The sequence below is a fragment of the Miniopterus natalensis genome, chromosome 7 (genome assembly GCF_054644295.1).
Source record: "Miniopterus natalensis isolate mMinNat1 chromosome 7, mMinNat1.hap1, whole genome shotgun sequence".
Taxonomy (NCBI): domain Eukaryota; kingdom Metazoa; phylum Chordata; class Mammalia; order Chiroptera; family Miniopteridae; genus Miniopterus; species Miniopterus natalensis.
In genome coordinates, this window is record NC_142087.1 from 39731963 (window position 1) to 39759341 (window position 27379).

Sequence of the window (27379 nt, forward strand, 5' to 3'; positions counted from 1 at the left end):
AGTATGTCAACAAGTACAAATAAGTGACTTGACAAGTTGAATCATGTGCTAGGAAAAAAATCATCCGAGTCAACAGAATCAAGAATTCTTGGGAGTAGGGAGTGATTGCACAGGGGATTCAGTCCAGGGCTGGAAAATAGTCCCAATTCCCTGTCCCCCATTCATTGGCAGCATCTTTCTCATGACAGTGTGCAGAAGGGTGCTGAAGCTACATCTGGGCTCCATGGGAAAGAGCGCTATGATCATTAGTAATGTTTGTCAAGAGCAAAGGGAGCATAGTTATAGCCTCAAGCCCGTGATCATCTTGCTCCTTAGAGTCTTACATCCTCACTCAAAGATGAGAAAATAAAGGCCCAAATAATTTGAAAGTCTTTTCTAATGTCATCCAGCTAGCTCGCTGCTGATTGTGGTGGTGATATCTAGCAGGTAGGGATTTCATTGATTATATATAACCATCCAAAAAACATTTTCGGTGTGAAGAATGGACCACTAAGAGATTGCCTTAACGGTTTATAGTGTTTAAAATGTGTTTAAAATATTCAGTAAGAAAAAAATCTGTTCTAGTCAAGAGGTAACTATGAGTCATTAATAGAAACAGAATTGAGAGAAGCCAGAAAACTAAGAGCCACATAGTATAGTGGTCTGTGCTTGATCTAACGCATGTCACCTTTTAGACAAAAGGAGAAACGCAGCAGCCAGAAGACAGCTAATTAAAACAATGCTGGTGACATATTAAAAAAAAAAAATTCCTCCATTGTGGAGATGAGAGAAATGCTTATTTATTTGTATTTGTTTTGTTTGTTTTTACTCATTGAGAAAATATTTGACCAAACACTGATGTGTGTTTGTGTGGTATGTGTGTAAATATTGTGGTCTAGCTAAAGCAAATTAAGTAGTAAGATAATTGATAGCTAAATAAAGAGCTTATTGACACCACAAGAAGTGGTATATGTGCTCCAACAGCAAAAATGCCTAGTTCGACATAACCCGTTCTACCATTTGTCAGTCACTTGGGTATAATAGCTCATGTTTGTGGAATGGTTTATATGTGCCGTTACTGGACCAGATGTGAGTACATTGTTTTATTTTAATGTCAGTCATTCCAGAGAAGTAGACAGTATCATACACGTTTTACAGAGGGAAAATAGAGAAGTTCACATAGCTGCAGGGGACTTAATGAACATCCAAACCCAGAGTTACCCGCTAAAGCTCATGGCCACTACTTAAAACTGCCTCTCTCATCTCACTTCTCTGAACCTCTGTGTTCTTACCTGATAACTGGAGATAATACCAATAGAAGCATTGGAAGAACCATTTTTTTTGTGAAAACTTTATAAAGTGTTGAGCATTATTCAGAAATGACATGCTATTATCTGTAAATAAGATTTAACCTGGTGAGCAGCATTTCATTTCATACCACTTATTTCTCTCCATTGAGCAATGTTATTATGTAGTTTTGCTAACATGTAATTTACTTTCATACATTCTTAAACTTTTTAAAAATACATCATTATTTAGCTAGCTACAATTCAAGCTTTACTTTTCTGTCATAAATTTATCTTTTTCCTAAATAGTCATGTTTGAGGGGAATGAGTAACTAATTTCCAATATAATTATGGTTACACAGTAATACATACCACTTAGGGGTCTTCTGAATACATACTTATTTTTTTGGCATGTACATTGTTTATCAATTTTCATATTTGTCATTATTAATACATTAACTCTTAAAGACAAATATGCTCAATATATTAGATGAGAAATCTTGGTACACAAGAATAGTTTAGCTTAATTGTTTCCAGTTAATCCATTTTAGAATTCAAGGCCATGTTGAAAGACCTTTGAAGGATTAGATGAAAATACGATAATTGTGTATCACAGTAAATTAAACTGATGGATTTTTCCTCCCAGATGACTGCCTTTTTCCTTTCTCCAAATGACTGCTTAATGGCCAAAAAATATAGCATCTATTTATATCTTATATTTATAAATGATAACTAAAATCTTTAAACTTAATGAACATTCTGTTATGTTTAATAGGAGGGATTTTCTCTAAAAGAAATTAAGAGAAAGTTGTTTACTATAATACAAAACTGAGGTTTAGGGCAAAAACCAAAAATAAACTAATGAAGTTAGTTTAACGGTCTTTAGAAAGTGATTCATAGCCAGAATTTTAAAGTAAGGATTAGTAGAGAAAGTTTTAAGGGGAGATCTAAGACAAGGAATAGTGTTAATTCTTTTCAGGCTCAGTACCTGATAATATGGGGAATTGAGTTTGCACATGTTGAAACATGGTTTTTCTTGGTCCTTGAATATTCTCTTTTACTATCAGGATTTTTATATTTCACAAGATATTTGGTTGCCTCCAAGCACCACATCACTTCCCAGCTACTTCTGTTAGAAATCATCCGCAGGTTAGCTGTACTTACTCAGGGACGCTAGTGATTTCTTGCATATTTGTTAGTAAGGGCAGGTTTTTGCAGGTTTAAGTCCACTTTATTGAGCCTTTGTACTAGTTAAAAAGGAAGTGGGCATGTGATCACACTTGATCATCCATCACTTACTGTATAGTTACAGCAAACGGTATTTTAAATTTTACCTATTTTTATTCATGGCGATTGAGGGAACTTTGTTGAATGAGTTGACTTCTTTTCATGTTTTGTTTTCCATAGAAACGCTCCAGAGGCCAAGTGCTGTTTGATAAAGTATGTGAACATCTGAACTTGCTAGAAAAAGACTACTTTGGGCTTACATATCGAGATGCTGAAAACCAGAAGGTGAGTAATTAAAAGCAGTACAAAACATTAGGGCTTGAGCTGCTCATTACTGCCAGAAAGCGAACTAGATCTGAATGAGAAAATCTTTCCTCCACCTCCCCTCACACTCCCGCATTTACTACCGTGAGTCCCTAAATGCTGTTACTCACTTTATTTCTTCATAATGGAATTATCAACAGCTTCCTTTAATCTTGAGTATTGTGGAAACCATAAGTCCATGTTTCTCTTTTTCACGCTTCAATTATTTATGATTCCAGGAAAGCATTTTATATGGTGCTTTTTTTGATGATATATTTCAGTGGCAATGAGCCAATGAAAATCAAATGCATTGATACTTATATAGAAACCATGTTCAAGGCTGCTCTCCCATTCTTAATTCATCTTACTATGTTTTCATGTTCTTGCCAGATCAGAATATGAGATGATTTGTTGGCTGAACCAACACTTGTCTCATGTAGTTAGTAGGTATTTAATGTTTAATGTAATACCTCTGTAGACTCTTATAACTGAATAATGTAGTCTCTCAGAGCTTTATCTCATTAATCCCCACTACTACCTGAAAAATAAGGAAAAAGAAATTGTTTCCATTGTATTGGTGCTGGAGACTGAGTTACAGAAATTTTATTCACAGATGTTACATGTTTTGGTGTTGTGCAATGAATCATACTTAATATCTACTAGATTCACTGGACATTGTCTAACTTTATTATTAGACATCTGAGTCCTATGATGAAAAAAATCATAAATCTCAAGCAAGCATTCATTTGTTAGGAAAGTTTTCTAAGTAGGTGCCTGAGAATTTGTAATCACAGAAGCCACTCTGTGGGACTGAATGGCTAGGACATCATTGTGTCAAATTACAGGTATATTTAGTTTATTCTAGTAATTTGTTTGAACATAAAATCTACTGGTTTTTGTTTTTATCTACTCTTTCTCTGCCAGCTTAAATCCCTGAAGGCATTGATTGTAAAAGAAAAGAATTTTGTTAGAGTGAATTGTGAACACCACATTTTCTCATTAGACCAGTGCCTGGACCTTGGCAGGACCTGGCAAAGGGGCACCAGATGTGGGGGAAGGACCCAGCTTGGAGGGTCTCCCAGCAACCACTCACTCTCAAATACACTGAGTGTGTGTCTCTACCTGGTCAACATTTTTATTCTTCTCTGATTCAAATTCAAGCTATCATTTCTTTTTCAGAATTGGTTGGACCCTGCTAAGGAAATTAAAAAACAGATTCGAAGTAAGTTCTTTTGGATTATTATATGTGAAAATGTGAAGATTTTCAAAGAATGGGTTGTCTGAACTGGTAGCACATACATGGCTGGTGGGAATACAGTGTTTCGAAAAACAGTAAGATATCTCAAATTTTATCTTTGGTGAGTTAGGCTAGCTTAGATCTTATTTTTAATTATCACAACTCAGCAATAAAGGACTATGACTTTTGACCTATGCCTTTGCCTGTACACAGATGTGAAATGTGATTTAATCAAGTGATGCTCCAATTGATAATCATTTAAAAGTTCCAAACTTAATTTTTAGTGTTATATTAAGCCCACCTGCCACAAAAGTATAAAAGTGAAGCTAGAAGTAATCGTCATTTCATAGTTTAGAAATGGAATAACAAGTCAGACTAATGTTTACTGTCTAGTGACGGCCTCTTTTCTTGGTCCCTAAGGGCAAGTTAAGAAATGCATATTATCTAGTGGATAAAACAATTGCATGAGCAGCTCACAAAATTGAAATACAACTAGCTAATAAGTATTAGACCGGTGCTAGATCTTACTAACAATTAAATGCAAATTAAAATGAGGTATATTTCACGTGTTCAGAGTAGCAAAGATTTTAAAAGTTTAATAATACCTTGCACTAGCAATATGTACACAGTTTGTAAGAAATATAAATTGGTACAACCCTTTAGGAAGGTACTTTTTGTCTTTATAAAATTTAAAATGTGCTTACTCTTTAACCTCCTAATTTTACTTATAGAAATTTATTCAGCATATGCAGGAGATGAAAATGCATGTATTATATGAAAGTTCATTATAACATCATTTGTAATAGCAGAAAACTAGAAGCAGCATAATTTATCCGTTTATGAAGAGGTGATTAAATCACTCAGGGCATAGCCATACCTTTAAATACTAAGCAGCTGTTAAATAGAATGAAGCAGAATAAATATGTCTCAGCTTTCATTAGTGAGGCATTAGTGAGACAAGTCATACTTGTTTTTAAAAAGTTATGTATATATAGGTGTGTGGAAAAATTTGGGAAGAGCACAAGAGATAACAGTAAATACCTTCAGAAAAGGCATTGCAGTGTTGGGGGGTTGAGAAAGAGGAATTTTTAAATTTTATTTTCAACCCTTTTTTTATTTTTTATTTTTAACCCTCTTGCTTTTACCATAAGCATGGGTAATCTTTATAATTTTAAATAACTAGTTAGTGTTTAAAAGCAATTTATCTTTATCAATAAAATCTAGATTAATTTTCCTGAACAACTAATTTCAGTTGAATAAATTTATGACCAGTTTATTAATAAGAATATTCCTGTTGAAGTTTTCAACAGCTTACTATTAACAGAGAGGAGAGATATTTCTAGTGCCTTTGAATGTGTAAAATATTAAAATACTCCCACTATTAATAAGTAATTAGTACTGAGCAGTTTGAAATGGTTTAATACTAGAATATACCACAAAAGAAGAAAAAAGTCACTATACTTCTAGATATTAGAGAGTTTGTTGGTTGTTCATTGCAACAATCACATCTTTTGAGAAATTCGACGTATTCACTAACCAGAAACTTGATAATGAATAGTCTGATAGAAATAAATCGGATTGAAACCAGGGACAGCTATGATAAGTAGGTGAAAACATTCTTTTTGTTCCAAAGAGTCCTAATAAAAAATTTAAGATAATGACTGTATTCTAAGAATCTTTTTGTGGAGTTCTTAAAGGCAGATGTGCTGAATGTACCTTCTAACATTTGTTTGCCTAAAGTCCTTGTATTCATCTAACTAATGAAGTGCTGTTTTGTATTTGGGTGGTTTATAATTACAAAGCACTTTGAAAATATGTTAAATGTTCCACAGTAAGTCATAATACTGGTACAAGAAAGGGTGTGTAAACAGTCACTTTTCTTTTGTTATTAGAATTTTTCCCCCTTAACTTTCCACTTACCCTGTCTCCTACACTTCCTTTCTCTAAGGGAAGAAAGCTAAAGGGACAGTCAGAACGAGGGATTTAAAGGATCTTTTCGTCATGCAGATCAGGTAGTGGTTCCAACTGCAACATGAAGTGAGTCATGCAGATAAAGGAAGAGAGAAAGGAAAAATTGGAATTTTTAAAAAATAATTTGGTATTTTTATCTATATTCCTTATTGTTTTAATACACTAAAATGCCCTCTTTCCACAAAATTTACATTCACCCAAGGCAGAGAAGTTTTTATCAAACTATTATAATTATTGTATCATCACCTCCTTTCCCTAAATATAAATGATAAAGGATATTTCCACCTTTTTATGCTCTGGGTCCACAGTATGTTCTAGAATGAGAGCTTCAGGAGAATGGCAGTCAAGCTGGTAAAAATTTTAAGTTACAAATTTATAAGAAATAGAAAATTCTGAAACTGAAGAGTTCTTATGAAAAAATTTTAACTCTACTCATCTTTTGTTCATTCCTGATCTCAAAATTTTTAAATATTCTGGATTTTGTGATATGATTATGATATACTAATGTCATGATTTAGAGTATATGATATATAGTAATTTTTTGCTATAATGCAGTCTATTTAGAAATTGTAAGATTTGGCAGGCATAGAAGACTAAAATTTAATTTTTTTCATAAGGATGAATTCTTCAGCCTCACAGTTTTCTATTTGTTATAAACTTGTGATTTAAAATCCTATATCAGCATAAAGGTATATCATTTTAATGCATTCAAGCTGTTCCATTTTCTGTTTCTAGCCAGGGCCATCCTCTGAGCAGATACAGGCTGTAAGCCTGTTCATTGCATAATCATATCTTCCCAGTTGACCTGCTTCTGTCATATTCTTTATGGGTATATATATGTGAGCTTTAATCTGCCTCTGTCATTAATTTCAAGTTTTATAAGCCATTTAACTGGATTTTCTTTTTCTTGATTGGGGCATAGATGGCAGTTTTCTTAAACTTCCCCACTGTTTCAAAATAACGTCCTATAAAACCTAGTAGTTATTTGGGTTATATCTTAGGAGAGTGGATTCCTTAGAATTAATGATTTTCAAAGTGTGGTCCCCAAGCCCACTGTGTTAGAACCACGAGGAGGTTTATTAAAAAACACAGGTTCTAGGCCATATTCCAAATCTCCAGAATAAAAGTCTCTAGGTGGAGCCTAGAAATTGACTCTTTTTTCTTTTTTTTAATCATCCAAGGATGTGATTTTTATTGATTTTAGAGGAAGGGGTAGAGAGAGAGAGAAACATTGATGTGAGAGAGAAACATTGATTGGTTGCCTCCTGTAAGCACCTTGACCTGGGATCAAACCCATAACCTAGGTGTGTGTCCTGACCCGGAATCCAGCCCTCAACCTCTTTGGTGTACAGGACGAAGCTCTAACCAACTGAGCCACCCAGCCCGGGCAAGAATTGACATTTTTAGTGAGCACCTGAGATGCTTTTTAGGCCCACTGTAGTCTGAAACCCACTTTCCTGGGTTGAAGATTTTTGCATTTAAATAATTTTCCTACACTTTCATTACTTTTTAGTTTCCAACTTGAGTGTTTATCCTGAAGTTATTATGAGATTGTTTAATTACATTGATAGTCATTGGACTGAAGGCATACTTTGAAGTGGATAAAAATTATAAAAGAGCAATAAATCCATTTCCCATAACTAATTCATTAGTTTTAATTCCACTTGCTTGGGGGCTGTGGTCGGGGGGAGCCAGCTCTTTTTATGAACCTCGCCAGTAGCAAGCATGGAAGGGACCCATTTTATGCAGGAAGTGAATAGAAATCAATAGGAAGGTAAAACCAAATCAGACTATTTTTAGAATAACAAAAGGTCTTTTTTGAAAACAGTGGGAAAATAATCACTAGAAGTGTATCTGACTGCCGGGTATTTTATGGCTTAGAATTCTTATAGCCCATGTTTCAGTAATTTTTCTAAGTGGTTTTAAAGTAATATTAACCACCTAGTTATACCTGGTCTTATGCCAAGTCTTTTATAAGGCACTTCATGGTAGTGCCCTGCCATGTAGAACCTTAAGTGTAATATGAATGGTAATGTCAAGAATAAACTAGAATTAAGAAATGAACCTAATGTAGGTAACCTAGGCAGCTAAGTATTTGTCACATATACCAAGAGACCAGTGCAAAGAAAGAAGCTAGTATTTACAATACTGTCCCTTCTGAATGTTTGGGAAGAGCTAATAGAAAAAAAAAAAGAAAAAAAGACTTTCCAGAAGTTTCTTAATGGGCAGAAGGGAGTGTTTGGGAGTGGTAGGATAGTACTGACACTTGGGAGCTGAACATCAAGATCACAGACAGTGAGAGGAAGACTGTGGCCACGTGTGGCATAGACGAAAGGCTTCCAGTACAGAATCCAGGAGACTGGAGGAATTTTTCAGCAGCACATTCAGAATACAAACAAGCCCCACGCTGTGGCACTTTTGAGTGTGATTACTGGGTGGAGGCAACAAATGTGTGCAGGGTCCCAGAGAAGGAACACCCAGACTTCAGTGAGTCACTGCATTCAAAGGCCAGAATAAAAGGATGAATATAAGTTAAAGGAGTGACCACATGCAGGTAAAATGTAGGAAAGAAGAAAAGGTTGTTTTTTCATGTTTATAATGATAAACCATACACGATTAGAGATAATATGATTAAATGGAGAGCTTAGGAAGGCTTAATAATGTTTCTAGTATATGTGTGGACAATACTGAAAAGTAGGCACCAGTGAGCTGACGTATGGAGAGGCCATACACAGATGCCGCAGGATAAAGAATGGCAGCGTGGGCAGGGGTGGGCGGGGAGAGTAACCTGAGAACTTATATGCGTATATGCATAACCCAGGGAAACGGACAATAGCGTGGTGAAGGCCTGGAGGGGGGGTGCAGGGTGGAGGGGGTCAATGGGGAAAAAAGGGGGACATTTGTAATATTTTCAACAATAAAGATAAATATTTAAAAAATAAAATGAAATCATTAAAAAAAAAAAAAAAAAAAGAATGGCAGCATGTAAGACCCATTCCAGTCACAGGCTAAGGAAAAGGTGGGGAAGTTGGTAATGCGCAGTAAAACACTCAAGGATCTCTTTAATCACAAAGTTCCCTAAGAAAATAATTTTCAGCAGCCCATAGAGCCAGCTCCCTTCTTAAATATCCACTACAACAAACCTTCCCCATAAAATAAAAATATCTTGAACAGTCCTTTGACGTGTATTGTAATGGGATTTGACCTGTAATAACAAAGCAGCAAGGACAAAGGAAATGGGATTATGTCTGTAATGCTGGTATGTGAGCTATCCAAACTTCATAGCAGTATATCCAGTCAGTTCCAGACTTGCCTGATTGAGGATAATCCATGTTGTTCACTTTTTTCCCCTTCTTCCGAAGGCTTAACTTTGTCCCTGAGAAACGGGGAAGTTTAGTCAATTTCCTCCCTAGTTAGAAGTGCCAGTAGAGGATTTGATTGGTGAAAAGATTAGAAACTAGATGAAGTTTCAGATTTATCTGTGGATTTCGTTTAATGGAGACTTTCCTGTTTCTCATGGATGATGAAAATTTGCTTTGGTGTTAGAACTTGGAGTTAAGATAGCTCTAGCTATCATAAGTACAAAGGGATTTTTTAAGGTTTTATCCTAATTTTCTTTCTCATCTCTCTAGGTGGTGCTTGGCAGTTTTCATTTAATGTGAAATTTTACCCACCAGACCCCGCCCAGCTATCTGAAGATATCACCAGGTATTTGAAAGTTGGCTATAAAAAGGCAGGCATCTTGGGCGAGTTAGGCTTCTCTTAAATTCTCCAGAGAAGGGCGTGCTTACATTTGGTAACCTTGTAATCATCCACCCTGCAGGGCAAACGAAAGGAAAGGCAACTGAATGAGGGCAAACATAGATGTGAAGATTTGCCAGATTGCTCGTAGTTGAATCTTTGTTGCTAAGCTGATACTTCCCTCTGCCTGACCCTGGTGGGAAGACAAGCAGAACTGAGATACTGTCATCCACCCACCACAGCCAGATTGGATGGGATTCAGCCTTGAATGATATAGCCATTCTTCATATGCATGCTTTAAAATTTAGGAGTAAAAACTGTCTCTGGATGCTTATGCCCTTTATATAACCAATCTGGTCCTTGATAGCTCTTTTAAGAAAATCAGACGCACACACACGTTTATATACAGATACACATGAACACATGTCAACTTAAGAGTTTACTCTCCATGACCTACAAGGGAAATGATCAGTTCATTTTCACACACAAAAGAAAAATACATTAAAGTAGGAATCCAACAAAACTATTCTGTCTTGGTAACTGGGCTCTGAGTGTGAGAAGGTTCCCCTTTATGAAACGGTCCCGGGTGTGATGCACGTCCTCGGCTTCTGTGCATCCCGCTCTGGAACCCCTGACTCTTGCTCTGTTTGGTAGTAAGTTTGTAGCCAGCTGTTTTGTGCAGTGTGTGCTGAATTTTCTGTGTATGGCTCACATCCATGGAGGGCTTTTCAGAAAAGGGAAATTACTCAAAATGCCTCAGTCTCTTGCTATGATTAAAAAAACTTTAATAGGCATTTTAGGAGAAGGGTAAACACTAGCTCCAGAGTATTTCTTCTGTGTTTGCATTAAATTAGAAAATTTATAATTTCTTATTCAAAAATACTCTGGTAATATTAAGAACTATTTAATTGTGGCTGATTTGTGGATGTGGAGCCTATACACACCTGGCTTTGAAATTTAGTGCATGGTTGATTTCTATCTACTGATGTAATATTTGTAGAGCCCGTGAAGTAATTAGAAATTTTTATATCTAAATAACATAGAGTTTGCTTATAGCATTAGCTTAAAGTCATATTTGGGGGGACCTTAAGACTTTTTCAAGTTCTCGGCTTCAACAGATTAACAGTTGATTTCTCATATGAAAGATACAAGGTGTGTTTTATTACTATACCCATATGCTGGACCACGAAAGGTAATAAAACTTAACTAATGTCAACACTTACCTTGGAATCTTCCACAATTAGTATTATATCTGTAATCTCAGAAGCAAAATGACAGAGAAGATAAGTCAGGTATTAATGGAAATATTTTTATGTTATTAAATTTTTTGTTATTATGGCAAAATTACATGGGAAATGTTTCCTTAAGTCTAGTTGGGATTTAATAATTTTATTTAACAGCACCATGTTTATATTAGAAGACCCCCAACCAGAGATTTCAGGGAGTGTGTTGGGGACTGTTCATTTGACTATTCATGTTATTTTAAAAGATGTTAAAGGAGTATGTCTTTAGTTTTCTTTTTACTCTGTGCTTTATTAATAAAACCCTGTTTTATTATGAACATTGACTTGCCTTTAGATGCCTTTAAATATTGTATTTTGTGGCTAAGTGTTTTCCACTATATCTAGATCAAAATATAGATGCTAGAAAATGTGCCCTCATGTGGTTGATTATTTGATAGGGAGAAATTGCTTACCGAAGAGTATGTACTGAGTGGTCTCCTTTTCCTGTATCTCAACGCTGGCTTTTTGCTTTGTCCTTTTGGCCACTTGAAGGTACTACCTCTGCTTACAATTGCGAGACGACATCGTGTCCGGAAGGCTACCCTGCTCCTTTGTCACCCTTGCCCTGTTGGGCTCCTACACTGTCCAGTCAGAACTTGGAGACTACGACCCAGATGAGTGTGGGAATGATTACATTAGTGAGTTCCGCTTTGCACCAAATCACACTAAAGAACTGGAAGATAAAGTGATCGAGCTGCACAAGAGTCACAGGTTTGTGGCAGAAACCCTGAGGACAGTCCATTTAAGTTGGGCCTTGATGAGTGAGCATCCCTTTCACTCCCCACTTTTCCCAAGACTGATCCCAGTGCGTTGTGGGTGGGACTTTAGCAGAGTAGGGGTCTGCACTGGGTACAGTTCTGGGATAGTTAGGTTCTTCCTTAGAATATCTATTTATAAGGTTTTTTTTTAAAGCCATCTTCTTTTTCTTTTTCTTCCCTCAGAGCACAAATCTTGCTCATTAGATAGCGAGGGAGCTAAACAGGAAATACTACTGTCCCCCGGTAAAAGCAAAGCAGCATTGTAACACCACTTTTTTTCTCTTCTCAGAGGTATGACGCCAGCAGAAGCCGAGATGCATTTCTTGGAAAATGCCAAAAAACTGTCCATGTACGGGGTAGATTTACATCATGCCAAGGTATGTATTTTTTAAACTTTTAACTTCATTTTATTTACTTCAGTACTGTTATTGCTATATAAGCTGGTGAGTTTTACTTCAGTGCATGTAAACCAAAACTTTGGGGATTCAAATCTGTGTTTGCCCTTGAAGGCCTGCCCGATGATAAAACACATTTAGCTCTGATGTTTTACTGAGGGGTTGGCTCTTCATGGCTCAAACTCACATGACTCGTGGTCTGAGCCTCTGACTGCCTGTGGGTTCAGTTGGAAATTTATCTTCACTTAGTAAGCTCTAAGCTTGCCCTGTCTTCCCTGTCTCAGTTGTATCTCCCACTTTGCTCCTGCAAACCCTATCTCTGCCCTTTGCCTGAATGTCCTCATTTTTGTCTACACTGTCCTCCTTTCTGTCTGTCCGTCTAAACTTGGCTGATTGTCTAAGACCCAATTGTCACATCTATTATGTGTGAAATACTGTTTATGGCCCTGTTCTGGTTACCCACCAGGCACTCAGTAAATGCCTGTGAAATTTAAGTAACTCCGTCTCTAAAGTTGAGGTATTCTGACAAATAACCTGTCCTTTGAAATAAGATTGTTATTTTTGAAGTTCAACTAAAGTTAACCACACAGGCTAGGGACTGCCCAGTTGCTTGGTGATTGGTGATTGGTGAAGTGTTAAAGCTGTGTCTTGGCTGTGGTATCTTGGGAAGGAAGTTGGGATTAGACTGTACAAGGGGGAAGGTTGTAAGGATGCACAGAGCAGCTTTTACTCCATGTGATACTTTTTCTAGAATCTGTATTTTTCAGCAGTGACAGAATGAGTGTATGGACTATTAGCCTGTTATTTGAACAGCTGTGAATAAAGAACTGTGGAGATATAGGCAAGCTTTTATGAAAACTGTCATAATCAAAACATAGAAATTTTTTAGGCTCTTAGAGATGGATTCTGGTATTTCAGAGTGTAGAAAGATCCCTGTATGAAGTCCAGGGACCGTGTCTTCTTATTTGGGCTAACAAGATAACACTGCTCGGGTTATGGGATGCGCCGTTACTTCTAATACACAGAGTAGCCACCAATTTCATGGTTTGGGACTCACAAGAACATGCGGTTAGCAGGCAGTCAAGCAAGTATCTTACACAGTCAAGTTCAGGGCCAAGAAATGAAGAGACTTTCAGCTGGCTCTGTTCAGGCAAACAGCTCAACATCCCTGAGGTCCCATGGGAGGGAAATCTATGATCTGTAGAATCTGTTGATGCTGCACTTGGGGTTACTCCTTGGGTGGCGTTTGGGGAGAGACTAATCCGCAGTGAGTTTGGACCAGAAAATGGTCACCATTAAGTGAATGCAGGTTTGACTGGTGATGTCTGTGATCACTTTGTCCATTACACAGGGTGAGGACCTGAGCACTAACTAGCATAATCTCCGAGGCTTGGCTGGGGCTCGTCCCAGGGCTGGGCTGGTGCAGTGTGCCAGGCTCTTTGACATTTGTGTGTAATTAGACAACAGGTGTAGCTCTATTTACTTGCCAGTTTATTATGTTTTTTCTCTTATTTTGCAGTCAGAGAACAAAGGTGTTTTATATTTTATGCAGGTATAAAGCAGGATGAGAATTTAAAAAGAAAATAACACACACTCTAATAAGATTTTCTCTTAGAGTTTTTCCTTAGGTGACTAAAAGATAAGGAAGCAAGACGGGCATGAAGGTAGCCTGAAAATCTGAGTGAATCGAAAGCGAATTTTGAATTACATTGCACGTGATGATTCACTTACTGCCCAGGAAAAGTAAATAAATGAAAGATTAGGGCTTGCTTTTAGGGAAGTGTAACTCAGGATGTATCAGTGTTGCCATCAGTGAAAATAAAATCACTTAACATTGCTATAGCTACTGAATTAAAATGGATAGCTGCAATAATGTGATTTGAATTTATGCCAATTAAAAAAGAAAGAATTAAGGAAGTGCAAATGCAGCCCGTTGTAGGGTTTCATCTGAATATTAAGTATAACAAACGATTCGGTTATGGACTCCATTTTCTCATGCAGCCACACTCTCTCATTTTAAGAAGGAAATTTACTGAATTAAATTAGAGCTAATTTCTGGATGCCTTTCTTTTATGGATGGTATAAAAGATCCTGAGCTTTAGGGCCTATTTAGAAATTCTGAATTGTGATCTCAAATGCCACAGCTCGGTATGAAGAATAAACACCCGTATTAGCTGAAGGTCCCTTGTTTTGGAAAACCTGTTCTAAATGCTTTGTTTTTTCTTGGGAAGACTGTCTCTGCTTGTTTGTGATCTGATGTTAGTCTGAATAGACTCTGTGAGAGTCATTTATTTCGCATAAGGTTCTAAAATGTAGATATAAATCTATATCAGGTATCCCATGGACCAAGTGATAATGAAGAATGGCAAAGTATAAACAGTGATTTTAAATTAAGGGAATAGCGTGCACATTTATTTTAATTACAATAGATTGAGATTATCCAGGCCTTCCTTCAGTATTCCCTGCTAAAGGGTGCATTAAATGTGTTCATTGGTAGGGAAACACACGTCCCCAAGATAAGCTGTCGATAGAGCTTTCAACACAAAAGATTTATCAAACTAACCTCAGTACTATGGGCTGGGGCCAAAAACTTGATTAATGAAGTGGAGACTGCCATCCGATTTAAAACCCCGCTTACCTGCTATTTTCTTTCCTCATTTGCCAAACATGTCAAGGCTTACCACATGCTAGGTAGGCACTGTCTTGACCATGTGGCTCCAGAGACTGAACAGAGCTCTTGCTCTCAACCAGCTACAGTCTTGAGAAGGAGGATGGGTGGGAGTTGACTGCAGTACCACTCTCTGGGGATATGCTAGATACAACAGGGTGATACAAGGACACCAGAGAAGCTCATGTTGGGGGACAAGGGGAAGGTAAAGGAGCAAAGGAGCCTTCCGCGTGAAAGGATTCTGTTTTCTTTAATTGAAAGACACTAATGAGTGATTTAAAAATAGAGAAAATAATGAAAAATGTTTTAAATGTTCTTTTCCTCTTTAGTTCAAAGGCATATTTTCTAAACTTTGATGTTCTTTATCAAAAAGAAAGTGAATCAAAGAGCAGATACTTGAACGGTCCTCCCTCATGCCTGCATTTGTGCTCATGGCGTGAGGCAGTCACCTCTGAACTGTTGTGTGAGCAGATGGGCTGGTTCTAAAGGATCAGTAATGTCAGCTCCTCGTCAGCATCAGGTTATAGCTCTTTAAATTGCTCTATCAATTTAAGCCCTTGGTAAGTGACAGGCAGTTTCTGTTCTTGGAGTTCTCCTCAGATTTTATTATAATATCCTGCCATCGAGTATTTCTACTCCTGTAATTTCATGCCTAATGGAGTGATATATTTCAAAGGTAAAATATTTTGTTTTAAACCAGTTATAAAGTTATATTTCCCAGAGATGGACTGAAGTATTTATTTTTGATTCTGGAAATGTTCACCTTGTACCTTGCACTGACAGGATTTAGGAAGTAAATTCCTACAATATGGATGAGTCAGAATCTCCTGGTTGGATTCTGCCATTTGCCTCTCCCCTCTTTGCTGATACTGCAGAGTGACTCAAAGCTGGGGACAGCCCTGCTGATTATGGTGACAAAAGACCTTCGCTTTGCCTCCTATGACTCCCTGTTTCAGCAGCCAGTGAGACAGGATAGAGACTGCCTCACGCATAGTCCTGCTCCTGTCCTTTGTTTTTACCCCACTCAGAGCCACCACAGATGTTCATTTTTCACTGATTTCACTTGAATACAACATTTAGGGGGCCTGGACTATAGATGGTATGTCACCTGAACTTTACATAACATCTCTGGTGATCTCTGGGACCTCTGGGCATCACACCCCCCCTATGAAATGACCTAAATATGAATATGCAAATAGCAAAGCAAATTGCCAATGTAGCATGATCCCACTTTTGTTATCAAAGACTATACACATGAATAAGCTGTATCTATATGTGAATCATATTGTTAAGTGTGATTACCACTGGGCAGCGTGTGTGTGTGTGTGTGTGTGTGTGTGTGTGTGTGTGTGTTGGGGCCTGTTGGGGAAGTCTAGTTCATACTTAAAGGGAAAAAACTATTTTATATTTAAATTTTACTCTGACCATAATGGTATATAAAAAAGATTGAGGCTCTTTCTAAAGGAACAAACTCTAAAACACTCATAAGAAAGGATAGGGCCCTCTCTTATTATACATTTTAGTTAAGAGTGCTGCCTTTGAAACCAGGCTCCTGCATTCAACTGCGTCAGATACGTTACCTCTCCATGCCTCAGTTTCCTCATCTGTAAACTGGGAATAATAATAACAACTATCTCAAAATACCCTAGTGAATATTAAAAGAGTTAATATATATTACGTAAAGTGTTAGGGCAGCGCTTGGCACTCGGTAACTGAGAAATTCGGTTCTCATTTCTGTTATTAACACCTTCATTGGGTTGGCCTGCTCTGTGTGCAGTGTTTCTGTTGTAAGTCTTAACATATGTGGGTGAGCAGATTTTATTCTAACCAATCTCTATAGTTATATCTTTATTACAAGGCTATTATTTAGTGATAATGTTTTAAAATATGGCTCCAGTATTTTTCTTATGTAAATTAGAACTACTGGTAGTCAATTAGAGTTTCCGTGGCTTAAATATTGTACCCAGCTGTAAGTGGAAGCAAATGAGATACCGATCCTTTGTTTCTTGCTGTTATTTTCCAGGATTCTGAAGGAGTAGAAATTATGTTAGGAGTTTGTGCGAGTGGTCTGTTGATATATCGTGACCGACTGCGGATAAATAGATTTGCCTGGCCTAAGGTTCTAAAAATTTCATACAAACGGAACAACTTTTACATTAAGATCCGCCCAGGAGAGGTAAGTAGACCCAAATTTGCATGTACATTGGGGAAAAAGGTACCTGATAGCAAACAAATTTAAATTACCTGCTCACAAGTTCTCAGCATCTCAGGACATGGTTGGTCAATTACGTCTAAACGCCTAAGAGAATTTATTGTCGATTTGTCCAATAAACAGGAAGAAGTAAAATGTTCTCCTTTTTGTATTATTTTATTTCAATTTTCCCCTCGGCATACATTAATTGAAAAGATTGTTTTTACATATTTTAATGTACAATCCAGACTCATGAATAATATTTTGTATATTTCAAGCTGTGGTATAAAAGAAAGTCTTAGTCATTAAACCTCTTTGAAAAAGAATAGGCTCCTTCCTACCTGTTCTGTTGTTGTCTCTATGCCCTCTGTCTCTCTGCCCTCCAAATCTGATGGCATCTTAAAGAAAGCAGCATAGAGATAATGTGCATCGAGGTACAAGAAAGATTAGAGTAAGGAACACAGAGTGTATATTATGTAAATGTTCTACAGCCTAATATATTTTTGCCTTTTTAAAAAAAATCAGAGAAGCTAATGAGAGAGTCAAAATTGTTAACTAACCCTTATTCCTAGGACAACAGTATCTATGATTGACTTATGTTTGTGTTCTCCTTAGTGGTTTGTATGTAATAGTAAATATCTGCTTTATCTGCTTAAAGATAACTGATAAATATCTCCATTTCTAATCAGTACGATTAATATAATGGAGGCAAAGCTCTAAGATTGCAGCTCATTTATGTCTCTGAACATTTTCCGGCATAATATAGAATTATCTCGTGTCTTCAAAATCAGCCTACCCACTGGTGGAAAGTACAATTGAAATATCAGACTACAAAGCAAGCAGTAGTGTTAAGTATCAGTATAAAGTCATCCTTGTCTATGAAGACTGAAATAATCTGTCAGCTTTTCACATAAGTACCCAACATTTTAGTAATTTTAAAAATACTTCCTAAAGATTGCATGTTAAACTTGTAACTGATATATATTCATTTGGATTTATTAAGCAAGCATCTATTTATTGCTGGGCACCATGTTGGGCATTGGCAATAGGAAGATAAATATGTCCTTGTCTCTGTCCTTAAGGCACTTTAGCAGAGAAACAGACTCACAAACTTGGAATTATGTCGTGATACAGATGAGACAATATTCCATGGACATGAAATGAGCACAGTTGTGAGAGGCCAGCAGGGAAAGCTGGAGAAGCGCAGCAGTAGACAGTAGTGAGCGATGGAAGGTTTTAAATTAGGACCTGACTTAACTAGATGAATACTTCAGAATGATGGATTTCTTGATGAGATTAAGCTACTTAGTAATGTGATGTGATAAGACCTAAACTAGAGCAGCAGCTCTGGGAATAGAATGGAAGGAGCAAATTCGAGACAGATTTCAGAGGCAGAACAGTAGATTTTGGAGACAGCAAGTGGGGGAAGGCTAAAGAGGAGAAAGTCCAGGATAATCAGAGGTTTTCAGCTTGCACGAGAGAGAAGGCAGTGGGGATGATATTATGAGATGAGAGAAAAAAGGGGCAAATTTCAGAAGAAAAGATCGAAATGCCTTTGGGACAGATTTTCAGAGGATGATTCTTGCATAGTAAGAAATAGAGGATTGAACGACATCATCGACTATACATTTTAATCAAGGCCTTAGGCATGGAATAAATTACCCAAAGAATAAGAGAAGGTAAAGGGGGGAAAAAGAGAGACCCTATAACACAAAATCTGGATAAGGCCATTTTTTGAGAGAGGTAGGCAAGAAGAGAAATGTAGAGAGATTAAGAATAACAGCCAGAGAGAAAAACAGTCACAGTTGACAAGGAGATGAGATTCAGGGGCCGTGGTTAACCGTTAATGCCAAATGTTACAAAGGAGGTGCAGATAACTAAGAAAAGTGCATCAGAGTTGACTGTCAGATCCTGTTGTTACATTTACGAGTTGAGGAAGGAGTTGAGTTGAGGAAGGAGTTAGGAGCACCTGGCAGGTTTCAGTGCAGTAAAGTGAAGTAGCCGAGGCTTCTCCTTCACGACTTTTAGCCATGAGGAGTGAGGTTCTGGCCCAGGCAGAAGCGGGCTCAAAGAAAGTTCTTTCCTTCCACTTTTTTACAGTCATATTTATAGGCTGAGAAGAATGAGTGGAAGAAATTATTGGTGGCACGAAGGCTCTGAAGAGGTTGTGAGAAATTCGTACAAAGCACAGAGAGCTAGATAAACATTTAAAAAGTGCAGGGACCTTTATTTATCCTGGAGAGAATCTTCCCAGCTTCTTGCAGGAGCAGGTTGACCCTTTTTTAAAACCCCTGGCCTTTGCATAATGTGTGGTGCATATTAGATGCAGGATGAGTCAATGGGGGGCAGTTTAGTTAAGATCCACAGTGCTCAGGTTTGTCAGTTGCCTGGGTCCATTGGACGGTAGTGATTTTCATGACCACCACTGCACGTGAACTTCCCAAGTGACTAAGAGGGAAAAGCAACTGCAGCTAGAGCAATCTTGGTGTGTTGCCCGGTCTTCCCCCTGCCCGGTCCCCCTCAACAAACCAGAAAGAGAGGTCAGGCATAAGTATCTCACATGCCATACACAGGGACCCCTCCCCTTGGTTCTTTGCCACATAAATTACTTCTGCTATTGATTGTATGAGGAGTCGGGTGGTTTTGTGCTCCTTTGGAAACCCTTTACTGTTTAAGGTGATTGCCCTCTGGTGGCCTGGTGCATACTGTCCTCAGAAAATAAAAAATTGATGAGTATCTGCAATAATAATAAAGTAATTACTCAGGAAATCAGATATTTGGAAAATGAAATGGCTAATAGAGTATCATCTGAACTGTACATGCTGAGACATATGCAAATGTGTTCTCCCCATCTCTGATCTTATATATAATACCAGGATATGTTAGCATTTAATGTGATAATCCATATTATAATGCACAAGTAACATCCTAATACCTGATACCTAGGACATATGCATATCTCCAGACCAGATCTTAGAGGAAAATATCATTCTGAGAATGCTGTAGACTTTAATCTTTTCGTCCATTTCTGTGTCTTCCATTTGAAATCACAATGTCATGGAGAAACCATGAAAATTAGGCTTAAAAATGAGATCAGGACAAATTGATCTCTGGAAGGAATACAAACAAGCTTTTTTGCATTTAGTTTTCATGAGATCCATACTGGTTCATAAAACATGTACTGTATGCATAATGTGGTTGTCTGTACCTGCAGCATTTTAAGGAAGTGATATAAGGAGATTTGTTCTTTTTAATGAATGAATGTCTATAGCATGAATTCTGCATATAGTGATTGATTTAGTGAGTAAAGAAAAAATGTGTGGGTGGTATAAGGATTTTTTTTAATTATTTGCTTTCTTGTTATTTATGATTTTAAATTTGATTCCATTCTTCAATGTTTCTTAAATGTAGTTTGAACAATTTGAAAGTACCATTGGATTTAAACTGCCAAACCATCGAGCTGCCAAGCGTTTATGGAAAGTATGTGTTGAACACCATACTTTTTTCAGGTAAGTAGAGATCATTTTGCTTTTTTCCTAAGGAGAAACTGGAGTGCCTGTAATCACTTACACTGAAAAAGATTGTTGGGAAGGAGAATATGGAAGCATATTCTCCTGTTCCTTCAAATTCGCTGTCACCAGATTTCTTAATAAGAAATCCTAAAAGGACTTGTGACTAAATTTGAAAGGTTTTCCTTACTTTGTTCTATATTTATCTGCCTCACCTTCTGTTTCTTTGTTATCTTTAGTGTCTTTTCATTATTTTTATAGGATGGCCACTTCAAGTGTCCAATCCATTTCTTACGATTTCAGTAATTTCTCAGTCCCCGGGACTCACTAGTCCATCAGATTTGTGCCCACTCAATAACAAACGATCAGTGTTCTCCCCACCATCGCCTACTTCATTGCTCTTGGGGTTTATAGAACCACAGGCTCTCTAGTTACATGGGATGTTAACGTTCCCTAGTCCACCCCAACCCCTGCTTTGCTCATAGCCTTGATAACATCCCTAGTTGATATGTACTGTGTGAATTATTTTTTTTTCTTATAAAATCAGATTTATTTAATTGCATATTGGATGTGAATCCTTTAGTACACAAAGCACTTCACCTTTCAGAACAGAGTAAAAAGCTAGCATTCTTAATATTTGATTTAATATTCTTTCTGGTGTTTTTTCTTTAATATCTTTAGATTGTTGTTACCAGAAGCACCTCCAAAGAAATTCCTTACGTTGGGCTCCAAGTTCCGGTATAGTGGCAGGACGCAAGCCCAGACCAGGAGGGCCAGTGCGCTGATAGACCGCCCAGCCCCTTACTTTGAACGCTCGTCCAGCAAACGTTACACCATGTCTCGCAGCTTGGACGGAGGTAGGCATCGCTTACTGACCGTCAGACTCTCCAGTGGTGCCCAATAGGATGAAGCCCTCATGGGCTTTCAGTAAACACAGACCCTCTTGGAGAGTATGAAATGGAAAGCACTTACTTGGTCTGTGGCTGAATGCCAAGTTTTAACCCCCATTCTAAACAAAAATGTGCCTTTGTGAACCTAATGTCTCAAAGATTTATATAAAATTACATAAAAGAATGGTACTTAGAGAATGAAGAGCATAGCTTTCTCAAGCGGGTACCCTGAATTTGGAGAAAGATTCTCTCATTCTAAATACTGTAGTCACACGCTCTGTAAGTAACCTGGTTCCCTTGCCAACAGATCTTAAATGATTGTCAGGTTTGTCTTAGGTGATTTGTTTCAGAAAGAAAACTATAAGTTAAATTTACCTGTTTCCAAAAAAGAATTATGAATAAAATGTGACTCATCAATCAATAAATAATAGCTTATAGAAAGGATGACATTCAAATAACAGAGCAAAGGGCTCTAAATGAAGTCCTCCTGGTTAATATTAATCACTGCACCAGATGGACTGGGAGAGCATTGCCGTGTAAATGTTGTCTACTGTTAAGTCAAATGTGTAAGTAAAACAGGGAGAGAATGGCTTAAATAGCATGTTTGAGGACTGGCATAATCACGAGTTTTCAGAAGGCTTTGTTTTGTGGGATGGTTTTGTATTGTATCTATAGTTACATGCAGATGTGCTTTCTGCTGCACTACTTGGCAGCTAGAACAATACTTAACTTAGGGACGGAGCCGCGGCCAGGCCTCTGTCTTCTAACTCAGAGCACCTGGAGGTTAGTTGTTTTATGGAAGACCTATCCTGTACACATAAAGAGTTAGAAGTTTCTGGCATGTGTGTACGATTTTAATAAGCACAAACATAAATAAAAATAAGTAAATGTTACAAGGGTCTGGGATCACCTTTCTCCCTACCTTTCTGCCACTGCTCATCATAGTTCATGACACCCCCTTGTGGTTGGTGGGGTGACAGACTCCCTGAATCCCCTGATTAAAAAGACTGTATTTTCCTAATGAGTGATGTAATGATAAACATTTTATAGAATGAGTGAAATTTGTGTTATGGGTGTTATGTTACGTATGTTGCTAGTGAAATGGAAAGAACACTCCCCTGGCGTAGGTAAATCCAGGCTGAAGCTCTGTTCCTCTAACCTGCGCAGCAGTTGGTGAATGATTTAAACTCTCCCCGCCTGGTTTTTAGTCATCGGTAAAATGGGAGTAAGGCCACCTCTGACAGGGTGTCGCAAGACTGAATAAGACATATGTCAGAGCACTCTTGTTATAGATGCAATTATAATTATGTCAATAATTATATTGATAATTATTTTACAGGCTTTTGTGAAATAGCCTAGGAAGTTATTACCATTCTGTATCTTCCAAGAGTTTCCAGTTTTCAGAATATCTAATTTAGAGCCATACTTTTGGAATAAAATGCTTAGTAGGACTTTTTCAAGTTGGATTAAGATTCTCCTATATCCGTGTTGCCACTGAAGCTTCTCCTCGGCCTTGTCTCACTCTTCTTTCTCCTTTAGAGAATCTCTGTAAACTGTGTATTCTCTAAGTCAGTGCTGGAGGAGCTTTTGTAGAATCACACCTTTTCCCCTGAATACCACCCACTTTGTTCAGTGATGTGTCCCCAAGGGAACACTTGTGTGTGGTGAATGTTGTTTGCCTCGTGACCATTTGTGTGATAATGATTGCTGAGAAGACAGAAGACAATTGTGCAATAAATGTACTAATATCATGCTGTCTCTTCCTCCCTGCCCGAAAGCGATGTTAGTATGTGTTGTCTCACTCTCTGGGGTCCTGTCAATTCTTGTGTGTTCTCTGTGCTGTTGCTGAGCCAGGGGCCACTGCGGCATGATGGCATATAAACTGCTTTTTGCAGGGTTGCATCTTCTACGGAACAGCCTACCTGCCTGTTAGGAAACTGTCTCATACGAGCTTTTTCATCAGTATGACGAGATATAAGATATCTTAGTGAAGGTATTTTAGTGAAATGATTTACTATTAAAAGGATTTCAGAATATATTCTTACATTTATATAAATATAAAAGCAGATTATATTTTGCCTGTGATTAGCTACTGTGTATTTGAAAAGCAGCATTTATAAATTTCTGGTTTCCAAAATACTATATCTAAAACCTAAAATAATGAGTATCAAATTTTTTAAATTTAACTGAAGTAAGCATCTCTTTCACTAAGACATTTTAGCTGGGATGAAAGGCTGTCTCTTCTATCTTTTATGTTTGCATGCTTTGCCTTTGCATGAATTTCATTAGCAACGTTTGTCTTGTTTTCACAAATATTAGAGATGATTGAATGTATGCATATCATGATAGATATGTATGCATATCTCTTTAAAGTGCAGTAGAAATTAAAACATTTCTGCACTTCAGTTAATGGAGTTGCCATCTGAATTTTTTAATCTCTGCCAAGATGGTTAATTTTCATTATTACCCTCGTGGCTTGTATATTATAGGAGACTTTTCAGCCATTATTAATAATACTTTTTTTTTTAATTTCAGTGCTCCTTGGTGAATGGCACTTCCAAAGATATGTTCAAAGTCAAGTGTACTCGATCAGTTGTCTACTGAAAATTTTATTGGTTGTAGAACTTGCCACTTAAGTGTCTGGTGCCAGTTCCCAGTTACTCTGGGGTAACAGGCTCGGTGGCAGCTGAGCCTCCCATCCTTATGCTCACATCCACCCTGACACACATCCTCACCACAGAGCCTGAGATTGGATGCGACTGTTCTGCTGGCATCAAGAGAGGAGCTTTTATATCATTTTGAAACACTAGTGTAGATATAGAAAGTTGAGCCCAGGGTAGCGCGTAAAAGTACCCGCAGCGCTGGTTTGTCTTTGAAGATAAATCGGTATTTTTTTAGGGGTATGTTTTTCGTAGTGCGACAGTTGGTGGTATTCATCTGTCTTCTGACTTAACTATTTCAGACTTTATTTCTTCAATTGTATTTGCTTTTAGCATCAGTGAATGAAAACCATGAAATATACATGAAGGATTCTGTGTCCGCTGCAGAGGTTGGCACTGGCCAGTACGCCACAACAAAGGGCATCTCTCAGACCAACTTGATCACCACTGTGACCCCGGAGAAAAAGGCCGAGGAGGAGCGTGACGAAGAAGAGGAGAGGCGGAAAAAGGCAGAGGAAGCCACCCCCGTCGCAGCGGTCCGGCACGAGGGAAAGGTACTTCTCCAGGCGTCCTCCTAGGGCTTGCTCGCGCTGTAGAGAACTGCTAAGTGGTACTGAGCATATAAACAAGGAATGTGTTAAGACGTAGGCTAATTCATGTTTCAGCTTTTAGTCACATTCTTATTGTCAAATTTAAATTATGTCCTCTGTCAACATTTTTCCTCTGAAGGATTCCTTTTCAACTTTTTGAGCATTTTCATTTCAATAACTGATGTGCTACATAAGACTTTCAACAGCTGTCCGCCTGCATTTTTTAAAAAATACATTTATTGGAGTATTACACTTTTTTATTTGGCCTACATTTTGGAGCTATCACTAAATCGGTTTTCTTTGTTTCTGGTCCCATTCTCCTACCCACGGAGTGCATATTTTTCTAAATATACAGTATAGCGATATTGCCATTCTTCTGACTGCAGGTAATTGAAGGACCATAGCCTGTGTATTTATACAGTGTTTCCTCTCTTAGTGTCATGATTATAATCTAATCATCAGAGTAGCAAGTGGGCATATTTGGAAAGTAATATTAAGGCAGAAGTTTGCACAGGAAGATGGAAAGTGAATTTGGCAGCAATTTCTCCAAGGTGTTTTTTTTTCTCATTAAATTTTACAACTTCATTTCACCCAAAATTCAATTTATTTTTAAATACTCTCTTTAGTTTTGGTGATCCAACACTATACAGCAACTTTTTAGAAAAATAAGTCAAAAGCCATGTAGACAATCTACTTCTGGTTGTGGGTTTTACGTGTAGCAGAGCAGCCCCTAAAAATCAGAAAACATTGGCACATGCAATAATGTCAACATTAAAAATTTTTAATAAAAAAATTTGTAAAAAAATAAATGTGCAATCATTCACCAAAAAAATAAAGAAAGACATTGGGAGGTTTATATATAATAACAATGGAAAAGAATGAAAGTACAGAGTGAAAGGAAATAGCCCAATAAAAATGCTGTATAACTTACAGCTGTGTTAAAACCTGTGTACATTTGATGCAAAATGTCCTTTTGCACATGGACTTTTCATATATAGATTTATATGCAGGGACTCACCACCTGGGACTCTATAGAAAAATGCTTCTTTTGACAAGAATTTAACAGTGACAGCTAAAAGGGTATACCAACAAAAATATGTCATTGTTATAGTTATGTTAGGATATTCCAAATGACCCAGTCCATCATTTATTTAGGATAAAATTGTTTGCCAAACAGGATAGGAAATGACAGCAAAAATATTAAGATCACTTGTGCTGTTAAAGGGTGCTTTGTTCTGAATTTTGTTTTTATACCCTCTCTTCCTTGCAGTAAATTAAGGCAGGTTTTAAATAGGACATGAAAAGAGAATATACCTGAACAAGCGTGTTCCATGATTTCTTGAAATCACCCATGCCAACATATGATTCTCATGGGTGTGTAAATATGATTAAGTGGCACATAAAAGTAAATGACTTATTTTGCTTCGAAAATAGATCCAGGCAGTCTCACTTTATTTTATTTTAAATATCAGCAATTTGCTTTACATAAGATGTAGCATGAAGCAGTCATCACTTTGTGCCATTTATGCCATGGAAAAGTAAAAACCACAGAGAAAACTAGGACTCTCATAGTCTGAATCTCTAAGAAGCCAGCACTCTGACCCAAAGGTGCTGCAGAAGGGCTGAGGCCAAGACCCAGCGCTGAAGCAGGTGGATGGCTGTCTCCATTTTCCACAGTGGAAGCTTTTAGGAACCACCTTAATAAGCAACAGGAAAGATTACGTCTTAACTTTATTCTCCATCTTCAAAAAGTAACATAGAGGGTACCCATTTTTTAAAGAAAATGAAACTGCATTACTAAAAATAGTTATTAAACAACTGATCCCCTATTCCTTTGAGAGGAGGCATGTTTCCCAGCTACGCTTGCCCCAGGTGGCTGGGTGGCCTTTGCCACTGCGGGAACAATTGTCCGCCTGCAGAAGTCAGCTCATAACTTCTACGTTATTCTCAGTTGAATGAGATTTGTGCGGGGTCTTGTTTAAAACACAACGTTTAACGTCACATGTGAGTGCTAGGAAAAGACATACTTGTATAATACCAAAAAGAGACACTTCTAAATTCCATTATATCGTGATGTAATTTTATTTGTGCCTTTTCTCACCCTTTGTGTCTGTAGTTACCAAGTCAGGATTAGATCACCACCACAAAGCAGGTCCGGTAATTTCCATGCTTATCAGGTCACTTGGCAAAACACAGGTATGTGTGTGTACACATACACACGCAGACACACACGCACAGTGTCGAGGAGAGCAACAGAATCTAATTATCTTCAGGCTCCATGTGACCGCAACTTGAACTCCTGGCTGCACAGTGGTTTCAGCGCTGTGCCCAGGTCCTTTTGGGGGCTTGCTGCTTTCCTTCTTCCTGTCACATCGCAGCCCTCTCCCACCTGCAGAGGGGACTGGCTGTGGTCCTTCAGGCTGCCAGGGCCAGAGCCTCACTTTCCCGCAGAGGCCTGAGCTCACTGGGAAGCACATTTGTGAGGATGCCTGCCTTTAATTCTCTTCAGAGCTCAAACCAGGGGAATTAAACATACCATTTATCTGCTAAGAAAAACCAGAAGGCTGGGAGTTTATATCTGTCTATTATTCATGGGCCACAAATAATACAGAATAAACACTTGTAAGCCATATTACCAGAAAACACATTATTTTTGCTTGTTAGCTTGTTGAAACCACTTATTGGAGTTTA

The 27379-nt window shown here is 37.7% G+C and overlaps 1 protein-coding gene across 7 annotated transcripts in view; it reads left to right on the plus strand.

Annotated features, from left to right (window-relative positions):
* EPB41L3 (erythrocyte membrane protein band 4.1 like 3) overlaps positions 1-27379 on the plus strand; it is a 131618-nt gene that overhangs the window by 79175 nt on the left and 25064 nt on the right. For 5 of the 7 annotated variants that reach the window (XM_087818962.1, XM_087818964.1, XM_016211471.2 and 2 more), the window contains 9 exons: positions 2673-2777; positions 3975-4017; positions 9636-9711; positions 11520-11738; positions 12075-12162; positions 16872-17024; positions 20451-20548; positions 21230-21405; positions 24432-24652. In XM_087818962.1, coding sequence (XP_087675088.1) covers positions 2673-2777; positions 3975-4017; positions 9636-9711; positions 11520-11738; positions 12075-12162; positions 16872-17024; positions 20451-20548; positions 21230-21405; positions 24432-24652 — 1179 coding nt within the window. The remainder of the gene's footprint in view (positions 1-2672; positions 2778-3974; positions 4018-9635; positions 9712-11519; positions 11739-12074; positions 12163-16871; positions 17025-20450; positions 20549-21229; positions 21406-24431; positions 24653-27379) is intronic. The other 2 variants (XM_087818960.1, XM_087818961.1) reach the window with 1 other exon arrangement.